General features: G+C 40.1%; 1 protein-coding gene across 9 annotated transcripts in view; it reads right to left on the minus strand.

Moving 5' to 3' along the window:
• Positions 1-18,139, minus strand: part of PRPF18 (pre-mRNA processing factor 18) — a 119,868-nt gene that overhangs the window by 27,592 nt on the left and 74,137 nt on the right. For all 9 annotated transcript variants that reach the window (XR_015722446.1, XR_015722445.1, XR_015722442.1 and 6 more), the window contains 5 exons: positions 16,050-16,196; positions 14,597-14,665; positions 12,426-12,566; positions 12,219-12,290; positions 9,797-9,952 (listed from right to left, as the gene is read on the minus strand). Coding sequence is in view for 1 of the 9 variants with exons in the window: in XM_087857690.1 (XP_087713816.1) it covers positions 9,797-9,952; positions 12,219-12,290; positions 12,426-12,566; positions 14,597-14,665; positions 16,050-16,196 (585 nt within the window). In the remaining 8 variants the exon portion in view is untranslated. The remainder of the gene's footprint in view (positions 1-9,796; positions 9,953-12,218; positions 12,291-12,425; positions 12,567-14,596; positions 14,666-16,049; positions 16,197-18,139) is intronic.

Consider the following 18,139-nt stretch of genomic DNA (forward strand, 5'->3'; position numbering starts at 1 on the left):
GATCTCTCCAGAACAATTCTGGGAGGAGCTCTGCCAGCAGCAATGAATCCTATTAACTCTTCTGTCGACCAGGCTACAAACTTCTTCATTTACAAGGAGACCCTCTGCCCAATGTTTTACTGCAGTCTATATTTAAACCACCGCCACCAACCATAGTGGCACTTGATTTTAATGACCCACGAGGCATTATCTGGCAGCAATGAGTTTAAGGTTTCTCACCTTGGATTTGCAAAAACTGAAGCCACCCAGTTCGTAGCACAGTAACGAGAACAATGAAATCCTATCACAAGCCAAAGGCTGACTATGGTCAGAACTATCAGATACTGAATATGAAAATGTCTATAGCACACTGCCTGCTACTTAACTGGGATTCTCTCAGGATTATCTTTCCTCAAAATGATACAATGAAATAGCATCTGCTCTTAAAACACGAAAGAACTTCACGACCTAGCAGGAAAGCAGTGTGTGGCCATCATTCTACAAGGCAGTAACAGAAGGGCGTAACTAGAAGTCAGAAGGAAGGGCAGAACACAGCCTGGAAAGACACGCTGATGGAACGGGGACCTAAACCATCGTCAATCACTTAGAACTCTTACTCTGTAATTACCTAAGTATGCAAACAGCCCTAATGCACAGGGAAATCACCAAAAGCAAAACAAAACAAACAAAAAGTCCCTGCAAAATCTCTTTGGTGCCACAGTTAACACAAATATACATCCCTGCAAATACAAACTGAACTATAATCTAACAGATTCCAATCCAAGGATCATGATTTCCAAACACCTTACTTAAAGGCCTTCCCAGATTCAGAGGGTCCACGTTATGCTACTGAAGCAGCAGGAGTGTGGAGGAAGGTTACGTTTTCGCTGATTTCCCAGCAGACATCTGCAGGCAGTGCAAAGACAGACCACGTCATTTGCCTGGCTCTGCATTCACGTTTTTCGTGGTCGGCCGTGATCAGGTATGCTTCAGGATGAAGACCCTTCCCTCTCACAGTTCAGCTTCTCCCACTGGGAATTCTAACCATGTGTATGCAGACATGTGCCCTGTAGCCACGGAAATACACACGACAGCACTAGTGTGGCACCTTACATTTTCTGAAAGAAGAGGTAAGAAGGGAGAGGGCCGAGAAAGACCGAGCCGGCGAAATGCAAGCATTCGTCATTAGCCGCAGCACGGCCAGAAAGACTATGAGCGAACACAAGGCCAACCGGCGCTCAGACTGCTGGAGGTGGTCTTCCCTGTAAGAAACGGAATCTTGGCTGTTGGCTCCTTACTGGAGATATCTGTGATGCTTACTTAACCTCACTAAGCAGATTCTAGGATTTAAAAATAAATACCAGTATCCTGTCTGAAATCTTAGCCGCCAAAAGGTTGTGAAATTCAACAGTCTGAGTCATAAATAGTTACCACGAAACATTACGATCCATTTCTGCAGTAAGGACTGATAGTACACAGCACAAGTTTTTCAAGGGGTGTAAGGTCAGGACAGCATATGGTTATTTTCCAAATGGAAACAAATCTTTTCAATTAGATCCCCCGGGACTTCCCTTTCAAACTGCTTGGGGATGCTTAAACCAGTAAGACAATGAACCGCTTAGCTTAGCTTATTGCAAACCGCTTCTGATTTCTTCTAAAACTGATGGCACTTTTAAACGTAATTTTTATTTCCATGAAAGCAATGCATTTATTTAAGAAATCTTTATTCAGGGGCTATGGTGTGCCAAGTACTGTTCTAGGCTGAGAATACAGGGAACAAAGCAGACAAAAATCCCCATACTCACTGACGTTATATTCTACTGAGGGAACACAGCCAAGAAACAAAAGGAGTATGTAAAACACCTAATGTTAGATGATAAATGCTATGGAGAAAAATACAGCAGAGAACGGGTGTGTGTGGACATGGGGAGCGACCAGAAGAGCATTCTGGCTCTTACTTTAAGTGAACTAGGAAACCACTGCAGAGCTCTGAGCACAAGAGCATCACAATCTGATTCACATTTTAACTGCATCGCTCTGAGTGCTGTGCGGATACTGAAGAGGGGCAAGGATATGGGGCGCATGGCTGCCCCAGTCAGCACAGCATGCAACTCTTGATCTCAGGGTTCTAAGTTCAAGCCCCATATTGGGTGTAGAGATTACTCGAAAATAAAATCTAAAAAAAAAAAAGCAAGGATAGAAGCTCAGAGTCCAGACAGGAGATGCTGCAGTAATCCCGTAAGAGAGGCTGGAGGCTGGGCCCAGCCGCAGCAGTGAGGGTGCCGAGAAGGGACCAGACCGCAGACACACACTGCATACAGAATCATCAAGCTTTGCCGACACATAGGTTATGGGCGGAGAAGAAAAATAATGCCATGTTTTGTGTATAATTATTTTTTTGAAGTCGCATATTACTTAAATAATAGCAGTCTTCTGCCTCAGCCTTTCCAATCCCTAATTCTAGCACCCCAGAAGCAACCACTTTAACTCTCCTGTTTCTTCTGGTATTTGCTGCCACTCTTTCTAAATACTGACAGTGCCTGCTTTTTCTTCTGTCTCAAAGGGAGTCTGTGCTGACTTCCTAATGTGATAGCTGAGATCTCATCCTCCTACACCACATCCACTGGCCCTTCACAGGCACACACACCTAAACGCGGTTCTCTTCCCCTTGCTCCCCAATCACAATTCCTAGTGAATGCAATATTCGCGATTTACTGCATACTGTCTACACAAATATTATTCAAAGCAGAGTCACGTAGGGTATTATGATGATCTCTCCCTTCCTATTTTTCCCTATCTTTGTGTTTGTTTATGGAGATACCACCAATTCATTCTCCACCAGTAGGCTGAGCTCCATGTGACCGAACAGAGCCAGTAGCACATCCGTCCCATTCTTCTCCTGGAGCCCTGTGTTCCAGCCTAGAACCAATGAATTCTGGATCTCTTTCTACTGCGAAGACCCTAGAGCATCCCTTCACCTCCAACCCAGCTGTTCCTTTTCATCCGCTCCTATGCTGGATCCTGTCTCCTGGTCTTTTGTCTCCCTCCGTCACTGCGGCGGAGCACATCTCGAGCAGAGGCAATCTAACGCAGTGGATTCAGGATCACCCAGGTTCAAATTTCAATTCCACCACTGCCTAGCTGCGTAACCGTGGGAACTAACTTCTCCATGGCTCAGTTTCTCCACTTGTAAAACAGAGAAGTTATCCATCAACCTCATACTGTCGCTCTAAGTGCTAAAGTGAAGCACACAGTAAGCACTACATAAATGTTGGCTATGATGGTGCCAGAGGAGGAGATGTGAAAGGTCACATTCTGAAGACACTTTGAGACTTAGCTGAAAATATCTTTAGCCTATATTCACACTTAACTGATAGTTCAGAGAAGAATGTAATTGAGTTGAAAATTATTTTTCTTGCTATGACACAGGTACTCTTCCACTGTCTCCCAGCTTCCAGAACTGTTAATGAGAAGTACAAAGGCATTTGAATTCCTGAGTCCCTGTAAATGACCTGTTTCTTTTCTCCCAAAGCATTTAAAGTCTTTATTTTTTTTTTTTTTTAAGGTTATTTATTTACTTGAGACAGACAGAAGGAGAGGCAGAGAGCATGAGAGAGGCAGAGGGAGAAGGAGAAACTTCATTGAGCCGGGAGCCCAATGTGGGGCTTGACCCCAGGACCCAGAGATCATGACCTGAGCCGGAGGCAGACACTCAACCATCTGAGCCACCCAGGTGCCCCTGACGTCTTTTTTTTTTATCTTTGGCCTCCCAATATTTCATTACATTAGGTCTTGATGTGGGAGCCTTCCTGTTCATTTGCTATGTATTCAGTGAGGTCTTTTCATTCTAGATACTCCTAACTCTTCAGCTCTGGAAAGTTTCTCTGCATTAATCTTTATTTCCTACCTCCCAATTTCTCTGTTCGCTTTTTACTGGAATCTGAATAGTGCAGATCTTCTAGACTGACTCCCTCATTCTCTTATCCTCCTAATTCTTTTAACTTTTGAATTTCTGCTATAATATTTAATTGCTAAGAGCCAATTTTAATTCTCTGACTAGTCTTTGTGGTATACTGTTATTTCATGGTTACAGACTTAGCTAAGGATATTAAAGCAAGCTTTTAATTAAGGTGGGTTTTTTTTTTTTCTGTTCCTTCTTTCTCTGAATTCTTTTTTTTTTTTTTTTTTTTTGGTTTATTTTGGTCTCTTTCACACTGTAAACTTTCTCTAAAGTTCTGATGATCCTAGGTGAACATTCGTATTTACCAGTAAGGCACTGAAGAGCTAAGGGAAACTCCCTGAATGGGCAGGGCTTGTCAACAGAGCTTCCTTTGGGGACAATATGGCAGCAAGCTAGTTTTTTTTTTCCACTGGAGGAATACTGAATGTTAGTAACTGCCGATCTTTTTTCTTGAGTCAGTTCACAGAAAAGAATCCTCTAAATTTCCTGAGTGGGAAGGTAAAAGCCCAGCTTCCAGCATCACAGGAACCAGGGGAGAACAGGAACTACAGGGCTCATTTGTCAATACACAGGCTCTCAGTTAAGTACCCTGTTTTCACTAGGGCATGCCACCCTTCCTGAACAGTATAAATCCCTCAAGGAGTCAACTAGCTTTCTGCTAGAGAGGGCAGGAGGGCCCACTTGGCTAAGGGAGGAGGAACCTCTGGCCAACTTATCCTAATTCTCAACCACGCCTTCGTTTTCAGCCCCATCCCATAGTCTGGCCTCTAAGAAGTACCAACAGCCCCACATCTTGATCCTTCCAGATTCTATACAGTTTACATTAATGGCTCCTTAAGGACTCCTTCCCACACAAATTTAGCCAAACTGATTGTTTTTTCATCAGTATGTTCTAGAAAAATAGCTGCATTTAAATAAAAGTCTAACTGATGAACTGTACACTTAAAAGTGATGAACATGGTAAATTCTGTGTATTTCACCACAATTTTCCAAAAATCTAATTGAAAGCATTACAGAATATTCTAGATAAAGTATAAAAATATCAAATACAGATACAGTTTGGTGTATTACAGCATGTGATACAGGGTACAAAGTATGCATCATGAAAGTTGTTTACACCCAGATAAATCAATGAACCATTACATCAACCCGTATCCACTGAAAAGTTGCCAATTTTTTTATTATTGCAGAAAACAGTAACTTTTTAAAACCAAACTACAATCACAATTCTTTAGCTAGACTTGCCTTTTCTTTTATAAACTCTCATTAGTTACTAGGACTTGAGGAAGATTTTGTTGTTGTTCTTAAGTAATCTTTGTACTGAAGTATAAAGAAGACATTTCACCACATCAATTATTTCTGTTCCTGTCACTAGTCTACACTATAAGAACAAAGTCTTGAAAAAGAAAGCACAGTTGTGTCTAGTGATACAGCCCAAGAATGTGACATTTTCCACCTACCTATTTAAAATTCTGTCAATGAGCTGCCAAAGTTCTAATAAAGGAATGAATTAACATGAGACACTTAAGAATTAATCCTGACTTTGGGCTGAAGGAATATTCACCTGACCTGAAACAGAATATTCAAAAAACGTGTACTTACTAATGAAAAGTTAATTTGTACAATTTCAACTATCACCCATAGTTGGGCATAAAAGGCCAATCCTTCAAAAACTGTCTATAGGAATTCTTTTCACACAGGATCATTAAAATTGCATTCATCTAAATAACTCATTCTAGCCTTTTAAATAACTTATCTGGATCTCGCTACTTGGAATGATGAAAAGTCCCCTTCAAGTATCAAAAGTACAAAAATTTTCAGTATCTGTAGAACTTCATGGACACTTCAACAAAACCGGTAACTTGGGACTCGGTCTGCCTTTCTGACAGAACGGAGCAGGGCAGCGCTCCTTTTCCGTTTGTCTGGATGTGTCTTTAAGAGAACAGATTTCTAGCTCGCAGACTCATCATTTCACAGAAAGTAACAAAGCACAATCACAAGTGAGAATTCCATTTTGAAAACAGCACTTGCCTGCTTAGCTAAGTTAGGTAAAAATTTAGACTCAATGACCCATTTGGGGGAAGAGTTCCTTTATTTGATTACCAGGCTTTCCCAGTGCAGGGTGATCTTTTTTTCCCAAGCATGTGGTTGAGAAACAGAAGATTTAGCACCCAAGTTAAAGGTCTGTTTGCTATCGGTTCAGCCGTCAGCTAAAAATGAAACACACACTGCTTAGATCAGCATTCCCCAAATGTGCTTCTACTGGACACTGGTATTCTGATCACATTAAAAAGCGATGTACGTGATCAATAAATGCTAGCAGTATTTTTCTCTAAAAATTTAATATGGCAGAAAGTATCAAATGGGTAAACAGTATGTTCCCATACAATAACCTGCCTTTAGCGGATCAGAGCCAAGAATGCCAGGAGCTAGCATGAAGCCACGTGACCCACAATGGTGACACAGACTTTGATGCTTAGGGAATGTCCACCTGCTAACCATGAAACTGTATATTCAACATCTGGATCAAGCTGTGACCACTCAGTGCAGTGACTGAAGTGTGTGTTTCACCATTCTGGGCAATATGTGAATATATTATAAATTTTCAAATGTTCCATGAACAAATAAATTTGGCGAATGCCAGTATATATGCCAAAACCCGAAATATGGATTGAAATAACAGAAAATGCTGGGATCGTGGGAATTTACTAGGGAATTTACTAACTTAACACTACTGCAAACAACTTGTCAGAGCAGACTGTTACAGGACACTTGCCTTTTGAAACAGTGCAACTCTAAGAAAAATTATTCAGAATGAATCTTACTCCTCAATCATCTAATCCCCAAAGAAATCTGTTGTAACACAGTACACAGATCAATTAATCTAGATATATCAGGGATGTTATCAGTAGGAAACAAAGAGCACAAACTCAAAAATTTGATGGTAATTCCAAGAACTTTACAAAGGCATGGGATGGGCAGGACTTGGGATCGATAGGAGATAGCAGAGTACCCCAGAGCTAGCAACACTGGGAAGCAGTAGCCAGCCTGTGCTCTGAAGGGCGGGGGGGTGGGGGGGGGAGGGAGGGGGAGTAGTTAACCAAAGCCCAGAGAAGGTAACTGTATGCAGATGGCCATCTGGGAGAAGCTATGGCCTTGGGTAGGAAATGCCATCGATCCTCAGTGACCCCACAGGGAGGAAGGCAGGGAAATAAATACCTCAAACCTGCGCTTCTCCCACCTACAAATGCCTTACCGTCCCTCTCACTGCCTACCCCAACTGGAAACCAAAAAGCAATGTTGTTCATAAAAGCCAGGTTTCTGGGGCACAGGACAAGGGGAGGAAGAGTGGAGAGTGGACCGCCGAGCTAACAGCTACCTGACATGCATTTCAGCTTTTCCTCCTCCTCGTCTTTACAGACAAGTAAAGAATGGCCAAGACATGAACCTTTTTAAGAGATGTCTTTAAATGACTCAATTATGAAGTCTCTCAATAACCAAGAGCTTCCTATAATCTGTATAAAAGAAGCTTTATCCGAATCTAGGCCAAAAGTGCCATCCGTATTTGGCAAACAAAGTTCTTGAAGTTACTAACACCAATTTAAATCGAACCCCAGATTTGAGACTAGCTAATAAACGACACAACCTTTCTTTGATGTGCATGGTGAAAAAACCCTCCCTGTGGTGTGTTTAATTTTTGTGAGCAAGAGAACAAACAACTTTCACAGTTTAAATTCTACAGAGGTTTGCATAAAACCCAAAGATGAAATCATGGTACAATAAAATTGTTTTCAACCATATATCCTAACACAGGTACTTCTCACCAGGATTTCTAAGTAAAAAAATAATTATCCCATACATCCAAGATTCCATTAAATGATGTCCAGAACAGGCGAAATTAACCTATAGCAACACAAGTCAGAAGAGTGGTTACTTTTGATGGCAAGAGGACTAGGACTGGGAGAAAGCATGAACAAACTTCTGGGGTGCTGTTAGAAACGTTCTGTATAGAGATGTTGTTTTCTGTCTTGGTAAACCAATTATCACGCATACTGAGAATCACTGAGCCGTACAATGAAGGGGAGTCCGCCCCACACGCTCACTGCCTTTTAGAGGTTTATTGCACCTCGATATAGTAAGAAATAGTTACCTTCCTGAAGGACTTCCATTATTACCTACTCAGCCAATATCTTAAGGTAGAAAGTGCATTGGTCAGGCAGTCACCAGAGGTCAGCAAACTAGGGTCCGCAGGCCACCCTGCTTCTTTCCTAAGTGGAGTTTTCCTGGAACGCAGCCAACAGCTCCTTTCCCATCACAGGTGCGGGGTCCAAGACGTGCAACAGACCCCTGGGAAATGCAAAGCCTCACGTATTTTCTACCTGATCCTTTAAGACAAAGTTTGTCAACCCCTGACTTAATCTTCAAACAGTGTATTTAAAGTGTTCCTTTTTTTAAGGATAGTCCAAATCCACCTCACCTAAACACCAAAGTCACAGGAGGACTCAAAAGACAGCTTAGCAAATTACCCTGTTCACCGCCATCAAGAACTTCTTCATAAAGCTCTCACGTGGAGATGGCAGTGTTCTTTGGCCTTGAGCTGATTGACCTATGTTGTTAGGTTGATGTTAAGATATCAGAAGTGAGCATTTTATTTGTCCTTATAGAATGCTAATTTGGTGCCACTATTTTAAAAATAGAACCACACAATTTTTTTCTTTTTTAGAAAAAAATTAAGATATTTGGCATATTTAAAAAAATTAAAAAGAAAGTGGAAGCTCGAGCAACACTGACGCATATCCCTCCAAGGGAACAACAAGCTGAAGCATCAGCTGACCCCTCACACCAGCCTCCACTGTCCCTTTACGACAGAGCTGGGACAAAATGAAATACTGCTTCGATTTTTCGTGTATGAAAAGTGGAAAAACACAGTCACTGGTGGTTATTAAAAAATGGAAAGGTCTGTGAACTTCAACAAGTATATTTGAACTCCCTAAATTCTACGACTCATATTAGGGAGTCAGGCTGAACTATTTGAAAATGCTAATATATACGAATAAGGCATAAAGCATGACGCACAAGTTAATCTTCAGCACTTGGAACTGAAATCACGTAACAAGATAATTCATGAATATGGTAATAATTGCTCTCTGGCACAAAATCTGAAAGCACGTTATGCATTCTAAGCAAATTTTACATTTTAAGTAAACTTCCTGAGTATCATCTTCAAACTTTAGAATTAACATCCGGCACAAGTCATTATACAGACACAATCTGGGATTTTTGACAATTTGGCAAAAGTGGGATAACAGTTGACTTTTTTTTCCCCCCAACTAAGGAGAAGAGTTTTACCCAACAACAATGCAAACAAGTTTATGTGAGGCACAGAGGATCATAAGAAAATAAACTATTAACCCTTTAGCCCTGTTTGTGTCGGGAAGTGTCATTAAATGTTACTGAAAAATACATTCGTTAAAGCCAGATTTTTACTACTCATACCTTCTTTTTGGCCCAGTAGATGTTAAATCTATCTGGTAAATAACAAAATGAGATTTACTGCTAAATAGTCTAAATTTGTCCTTCACCAAACTCCCAAAGCCAACTGAAAGAGCATTATTTCAACACAGAGGTAATCAAAGCACAATGCCTCACCCTGTCTTGCGTCATATATGAAACTTACAAGGTTTCTACTGTATTCAGTGAAGAGGTCTTAAGCATAAGTACTTATGGAAAGTGGACTTGTGTCCTATCATACCACATCCAATGTGCTATAATTCTTCATCTGCTATCAAAATTGACAGTTTGGGAACTGTAGAATGTTAACCTCCAGAGCAATTTCTTTCTCTCCCAATTGCTTACCTGAATGTATTTCCGCTGCGTTTCATCATTTAGAACATGTGCAACATGCTTAGAAAAAATCTTTTCTCTACCAGTTCTGGCATGGATACCAACCATGGTGACACCTATGGGCCAAGGGGCATTTCCAATGGCCATCTGAAGATAAGCATCATTAGCCTAAAAAGAAAGTTTAAAGAGATCAGAAAAGCAAAACTACTGGGTTGGTCCCAATTTGTGAAGTGTCTCACAGCCCTTTATGACATAATTTTCCTCCATCTCCTGAGCATGTTGAAAGTATTACCAGTCCCACTATTCAAACAAAAGAAATTAAAATATGGGGTGACGAACTGCCCTGTCCAGGACCACAAACGTCCATGGAAAACCAGAAACCAAAGCTAATCCTGTGAGTAAAAAGACAAACATTCTTTTGCAGCCTTTGTGCAATGGCTATTAATACATTTCAGATCTGGAATTACCAGGTAGGTAATCTGATGTGCTGACAGAAACTCTAGTTTGGGTCTCCTTTACACCCAGTCTTCTCCACAGGTGGTCACACGTAGAAGATGGAGGCTAACTGGTTTTTCATAAGCCAACCTGCAACTAGACTCACTGTCTGCACAGCAGTGCGGCCTCTGAAAGCAGCAGGGGCTCCGTGAGCTGGGACTATCACACAGGGTCCACAGCAGATGTGTAAACAGAGATTAAATACTAACCCTTGAGCTGAATAGTTACAGGATGAGATCGCTTCACTTTGGCCCCTCTACACTTCCCACCTGCCAAGAACCTTAAAATAAAAGCTACAAAACGTAAAGATAGAAACCGATGAAGACAAATGGTTCTTTTTCTAAACCCAGCCAGCCTGGCTACCTAGGAGGAAAAAAAGGAGAATAAAACAGAGTAGCTCATACAGTCAGGTCTTGAAGAGATTTTAATTTTAAAAACCAAATAGCTATGTGACTGATAAGCAGAGTTGATTTTAAAAATCAGGTACTAGAAACAGGCTAACTGGAAGATCGTTTTCTACCCTGAAGACAAATTTGAATTTGCTCTACCCAGTTTTATAAAGCTTCATTTTAAAGGGCATGTTACACACTTTTATCACAGATTCTGACTTGTGTCAATTTTCGCACTGGATGTTAAATGATAAAATTCTCGGTATTTAGTCTCCCCGAATTTCTAAAGAAAGCTGTCCAATTAGGTTATTGAAGTTTCTTGGTTCTTCTGCAGTTTACACAAAATGAACTTTCACCTGCTTCTCAAATATGAAAATGTAAAAGGTAACAAGAGGAAAGGCATGCTCACTAGTAGGCAAGTGACGTGATTTCTTTCGCAGTGATGCTGACCTTATCGATCCCTTTCAAGGGAACTGTCCTTACTAAATACCATGCAACTAATAGGAACTATCCAGGAATAAAATTTACAGGCGTAAAACAAAAACATTACCTGTGATAAAAGGAACTGGCTCTCAAACGGAGGGAGAAAAAAATCACTATGTTCCCATCATTAGCACAAGGCTCCAGTCCCCCAGGAGTGCTAGCTGACCCCCTGTTTGAGTACAGATACTCAGAGCACAGGAGTAAGCCCTGGCACCCCCACTTTTCTGCCAGAGCCCCACCTACTCTGGAATGGTCAGCGGAACTGTTGCGCTGAAAATCCCTCCTCCTCACTCTTGAGAAGCACTGGCACTAGAAGCTTCCCTCTTTAGACTCTGCTGATGGGCCAGACGCAGGGGCACGAGTCCAATCCCCATTACTGGGCCAGCAGGCCATTCTCTTTACGTTCCCTGCACCAAATGACAGCCTCCCACTTCCCTTTCTGAACTCCACTCCAGGAGCGCTGGGCCACGGGGGGCTCTTCCCCCCAGCCGCCACTTCCTAGAGCCCATGCAGGAGCAAAGACACTGGGTCTGCTATTGTTGCTGTTCTGAAATGGGAGGGGTGAATTCTGGCAGCCTTACTTGGAACATTTTCTCATACAAGTATAAAGGGTGGTTAAATTCCATTGTATGGTTAGTACAATAGTTTAGCTATATTACGGATTAAGTAGGCTTTTATAGCTGGCCTGGGAAACTAATCTACATAACATTGTTTCTATGGGAAAATTTGTTCCGAGCCATAATCTTGAACAATCTTTGAAATCCAATTCCATTCATGAAATGAACATTGCCTATATATCCAGTCCATGCTCTGAAGAATCTCTACACCTACCTTAAAATGACTAAAAAAATCAATGTGGTCAGAAAAGTTTATTATCAATGCCTAATAATAAAGCTGACAATGAATTAGATAAAAGGTTTTGTGGGGTTTTTTTCTTTTACTACTAATTCATTTCCCATTTATTAAAGCTCCTATGTAAAACACTCCCACACCAAATGAACACATTATGCACACACAACCTAGATAAGCTCATAACCATGATACTCATGCCCAGCACGGTAATGTACCTTTACATATTCTCTCTGCAACATGAATTTAATAATATCTGTTATGGATTCTTTAATATCAGCAGGAAGATTCTAGAAAAGAAAAAAAAAGCATAATTATTTTTGGAAGCTATAGTGTATAATTACAGACTGCCGTTTATTCTAACTTTATATATTCTATTTTTTAAAAAAATCAGTTATATAAAAGCATTTTTCAAGGAACCTTACCCTTTTCCGAAGCTTTCTGAAAAGGGGTCTGAGATAGGACTCAGTCTGCTTTTGAGTAGCACTGTTCAGTTTGCCCTGTACACTGCGCTTCACATAATCTTCTCTGGCATTCAATTCTTTAGCCCAAACACCAAGAAGAAACTGATGAAAGAATGGGTAAATTTAGACTACGATGCCACCCAGTGGTTCAAAAGGTTTAAAAGTTCTCTAAAACACCAAACAGTATATTATCATCTTTAGAATAAATTTTTTTCTAATTAAAATAGCATCAATATTTAATGAACTATTTCTGCTTATTTTGCATATATGTTTTGTAGTTTTCCCCCAACAAGAACTACCAAATTTCAAATTTCATAGGTAACTTTGACAGAAATAAACTTTTACTCATATTTCTACTACAATTCAACCCACCTAGACCTATTCGCCATCATACCATATGTGTTGTGATATTTAATCAATCTTCCAAGTATGTTGTTGTAATACAGGCACACCCCATGCACACTGCAGGATTGGTTCCAGACCACCACATTAATACAGTATCACAATAAAGTGAGTCAAAGGAATTTTTTAGTTTCCTAATGCATATAAAAATTATGTTTACATTATAATGTAGTCTATTCAAGTGTATGATAGCATTACATTAAAAAAATGTATATACCTTAATTAAAAAATACTTTATTGCTGGGATGCCTGGGTGGTTCAGTCGGTTAAGCATCCAGACTCTTGATTTCAGCTCAGGTCATGATCTCAGGGTCAGGAGACTGGCCACCCCCCCCCGCCCCCGCACTGGGCTCTCCACTGGGCATGGAGCCTGCTTGAAATTCTCTCTCTTCCTCTCCTCCTCCCGCCTTTACTGCTAAAACATGCTAATCATTATCTGACCTTTCATGTCCTAATCACTGATCACGATTAACCATGACAAATATAATAACAATGAAAAAGTCTGAAATATTGTGAGAATCACCAAAATGAGACACAGAGATACAAAGTGAACAAATGCTATTGGAAAAATTGTGCCAATACACTTGTTCCACACATGGCTGCCACAAACTGTCAATTTGTAAAGGAAAAAAAACAAGGAAAAAAAAAAAAAAGAAACCCTCCCCCCAAAAAACCCAAAACAACAACAAAAAATCACCAAAGAAAACCGCATTATCTGCAAAGCACAATAAAACCAAGCACTATAAAGTGGGGCATGCCTCTATCTGGACTTTTGTAGTAGAGACAATGATTTAATTAAATATTCCCAATAAAGCACCTGACTAAAGGAGAAAGAAGGAAAACAAAAAACAAAAATAAAGAAACTATAATCCCTCTATCCAGCCCTGGAAAGCCACCCTAGTGCCCCTTGGGTTTAAATGCATCAGGAGCGCCGTTTCTAGAGGCAGGTACACAGGGAAGGTGGAGGAGGACATACCCCCCTAGTGGCATTACCTATCGGTAGCCTCTCTAAGGAGAGGCTGTCACAGAGGAAATTCCAGTTCACACTAGTTCCCAAGCCATATCCTCAACAGACCAAGAATCTTGATAACTAATTATGTTGTATTTAAACTGTTAATACAAGTAAAAGCACTTCCTGCGTTTTAATCTCTTGGCCTGAACACAAAGTCTGTGAAGAAATGCTAAAATGAATCCGGCGTTTGCGTACACTCTACCTAAACCCATAAGGCAAGAACTGCTGAGGAGAAAGATGGACTGAGCTCGTCATGGCAGGAATATGCAGCTATCTCTAGAACCAAGAAAATGAACAGTCTCTGAAGGCTGCTGATGGGTTTGGTTTTTTTCACTGCCAAGGTCTTCCCACCTCCTTCCTCTCCTTACTGTCATCACCACTCATAAAAGCTTCTGGAACACTCCCCTCATTGCACTCCCTCCTGGAGTGTTTTTTGAAAATTTTAAACTCCCCAAACTTCTTGTTCATTCCACTGCTGTGATTCTTTTCTGTGTGTTTACATTAACAAGTCAGTTTCAAAGTGCTGCAATGAAGTAAATATACATCTCCTTTAATAACCTCTATAATCCAGTGCACAGCATATCATAAACCGTGTACATGCAAAACATGTTTACTGAGGGATTCCCTTTCCAGTCCTTAACGCTTAAATCATCCAAAAATTAAACAACAGTTTCTAACCAACCCAAATGTCCTCCTTTCCTAGCCTAAAAGCACATACCTTAAGGAACTTGGTAATGATGTCCATGTCCTTATGATCATCGCCTTTTCCTAAAGACTCTCCCAATGCCTGTGAAAACATAATGCTTCCATTCATTAGTAAAGAGCAACAGCTGAACAGACATTCTCAACACCAGTCTGACTATGGATCTTTATTACATATACTAATTTCTCTTTTTAAAAAGCCCAAAGGAATTTCTAGGTAAGTTAAAAAACGAGAAAACACAGATTTGTCACTGCAATTAAAAAGCAAGGTATCTTTTATGAATCAAAAGACAAAAAAAAGGGGCTTAGGAAACTGACGAATGGATAGATTTCTTTTTAAGGGAACAGAAATGTTCTAGAATTAGGTCGTGATGATGGTTGCATCAACCTGTGAATATACTAAAAACCAGTGAACTGTACATTTTAAATGGGTAAGCTGTAAAGTATCTCAATAAAGCTATTTAATAAAAAAGAAAGCCCAGAAATGGTTGCTCACATATTTCTGTCAAATTTAGGGTCCACAGATAAGTGCTGGGGGAATGGGGGGAGGGGCACAATTAAAACAACTATGATCTCACGAAGAGTGCAGCCAGGAATGAAAAGAAACAGAAAAATAACAGTTTATGTTTATTAAACAGTAGATGCTTTTAACTAAGCCATGATTTCTGCTTGAGCTAGACATTTAGATAGTACAACACGGCTTTTTAATTAGGATTACATATATATCACTCCACATTCCGCACGCTGGCGGAAATTAAAAAGCAAGATACTGCCAAGTGTTGGCAGGGCTGTGGGAATAAAAGGCACACACACACTTCTGATGGGGGTGTAGACTGGTACAGCCATTCCAGAGAGCAACATGCCAGCACTTGGACAAGTTACACATATATAAATCCAGCCATCCTGCTTCTGAGTCCACAGGGGTTATGTACAAGACTACACATCACAAAGCTGTTTGTGGTAACAGGGAGCTGGGAGCAACGCAGCTCTCATTATGGGGGAACAAAAAGTAAAAGACAGTGAATGCCACAAAATATGAAATGCTATGCAGCAGTTAAAATCAAAGGTTCAGATATACATAAAGCATCAAGGATGGATCTTAAATACAGCTCCAAGTGGAAAAAAGAAACGTAAAAAAAATTTTACAGTATAGTATCATTTACGTATATTAAAAACTCAAGCATACAAAATTATTACTGGTTTTCCAAGACCACCACCAAATAAGAGGGTGCACATCAATATAGCAAAATGACTACTTCTGAAGGCAGGAAGTAGGGTAATGTGAGTGGAGAATGAGGAAAGAGGGAGTGAATAAATAAAAGCATGAAATAAGAAAAGGGGGGAGGGTTTGTAATGACCACAGACCATGGTAGTGTGCTCTGAACTGAACCTTCTGATGAACTCAAGCATCTGCCCCAGGGAATAAAAGACGTGACAGGGTAATGAGATCAGGTGGGTGCAGAGATTACCTCTAACTCTTCAATTGTGGTGTTTTCTTCGTGAACTTTCAAATCATTCTGTGTGTCTTCCTCTCCAGGTTCCTGACCACCCACAAGCTCATTGAGGTACTGTTGGTCGATCTTATCCAAAGCTGCTTTCAGATCATTTCTCAAGCCCTGAGAAAGGTGAAAAAATACACCTACTATGAAATTTCACTGATGTTTCCCTTTTGATTTTTCACTACAAGTACAATTCATTTTTTTCCTCCACAGGAGTTAAGAACTTAGTAAAACTAGAGACTCAAGTAGGATTTCAATTTATTACACGGCTATCATCATTGTCCAAAGTTAACTATAATGAACATATTTAAATTTAAAAGAATGTATGCACGAAAGCTACTCTGGTCAGAAAAATAAAACATATGGGTGACAAATCCAAATGAGAATATTCATAAATGCTGAAATTTATGAAATGCGCAAGTGACCAGGTCTCCACTAGAGCCCTCAACCCATTTTCCCAGTTTACTTAAAATGTCTAACCTCACTGCAACTACTCTGAATTCCCTTAACATTCAGCAATGTCAATAGGAAACTAGTGTCTCATCTATATACTAGGCTTTTACTAGGTTTCTAATAAACCAGCAAAGTCCACATTATATTCACACCCAGTTTGTGACCATTTGATAAAAACAGAAGCAGCTTTAAAGCTGGACCCATACCTTACACCACATACAAAAACTCAAATTGGATCGAAGATGTACATTTAAGAGCTAAAACTATAGAACTCCCAGAAGACAACACATGGGAAAAGCTTCATGATATTGGATGTGGCAATCACTTCTTGGATACAACACCGAAGGCACAGGCAAAAAAACCCAAAAAAACAAAAGAACAAAATAGGTACATGCTGGACTTCATCAAAATTAAAAACTTTTCTGCAAAGATACTATCAACAGAGTGAAAAGATAACCAGTGGAATGGGAGAAATATTTACAAGTCACTAATCTGATAAAGACTGATATCCACAATATATAAAGAATTGCTACAATATAACAATAACAACAACAACAACAAACACTAAAAATGGGCAACGGTCTTGAATAGATGACCACACATAAAAGGCCAGTAGGCAAACACAAAGACGCTTAACATCACTAGTCATTAGGAAAATGCAAATCTAAAACCACAGATAAGGGGACGCCTGGGTGGCTCAGTCCTTTAAGCATCTGCCTTCGACTCAGGTCATGATCCTGGCATCCAGAGATGGAGCCCGCATCCAGCTCCCTGATCAGCGGGGAGTCTGCTTCTCCCTCTCCCCTTTCCCACTGCTTGTGCTCTCTCTCGTTCAAATAAATAAAAATCTTAAAAAACAAAAAAACCACACACACAATAAGGTACCACTTCAAATCCATCAGGATGGCTATGATCAAAAATAATAGTAAGTAGTAAGTGCTGGCTAGGATGTGGAGAAATGGAACCTTTCATTGCTGTTAACGTAAAATGGTGCAGCTGCTGTGGAAAATGGATGGCGATCACTTCAAAAATTTACACGTACTCCCACCAAGACACATTCTAATTAAAATATCAAAAAGTAAAGACACGGAGAGAATATTAAAAGTAGCAAAAGGAAAACCATTTGTTGTGCACATAAGACTATCAGCAGATTTTTCAGCAGAAATGTTGCAGGACAAAAGCGGGTAAGGCATACTACATTCAAAGTGCTGCAAGAAAGAACTTCCAACCAAGAATACTCTACATCGCAAAGTCATCATTCCGAATTGGAGATAAAAAGTCTCCCAGACAAGCAAACTAAATGAGTTCATGGCCACTAAACCAGCCTTACAAGCAATGTTAAGGGGCCTTCTTTAAGCTGAAAAGGCGGCTAATTAGTAAGAACATATGAAAATATAAACTTCACTGGAATAGGTAAATATATAGAAAAGGTGGTAGACTAATCACTTATGAAGGCAAAAGTAGTAAAAATACCTATAACTACAATCATTAAAGAAAAACACATAAAATGTGACATCAAAAACATAAGATGTGGTCGGGAGGAGTAAATATGGAGAGCTTTAGAATGCATTCACACTTCCGTTATCACCTTCAAACAGTCTGCTCCA

This window comes from Ursus americanus, chromosome 31, assembly GCF_024610735.1.
Source record: "Ursus americanus isolate L20-20 chromosome 31, mUrsAme1.1.p, whole genome shotgun sequence".
Lineage (NCBI taxonomy): Eukaryota > Metazoa > Chordata > Mammalia > Carnivora > Ursidae > Ursus > Ursus americanus.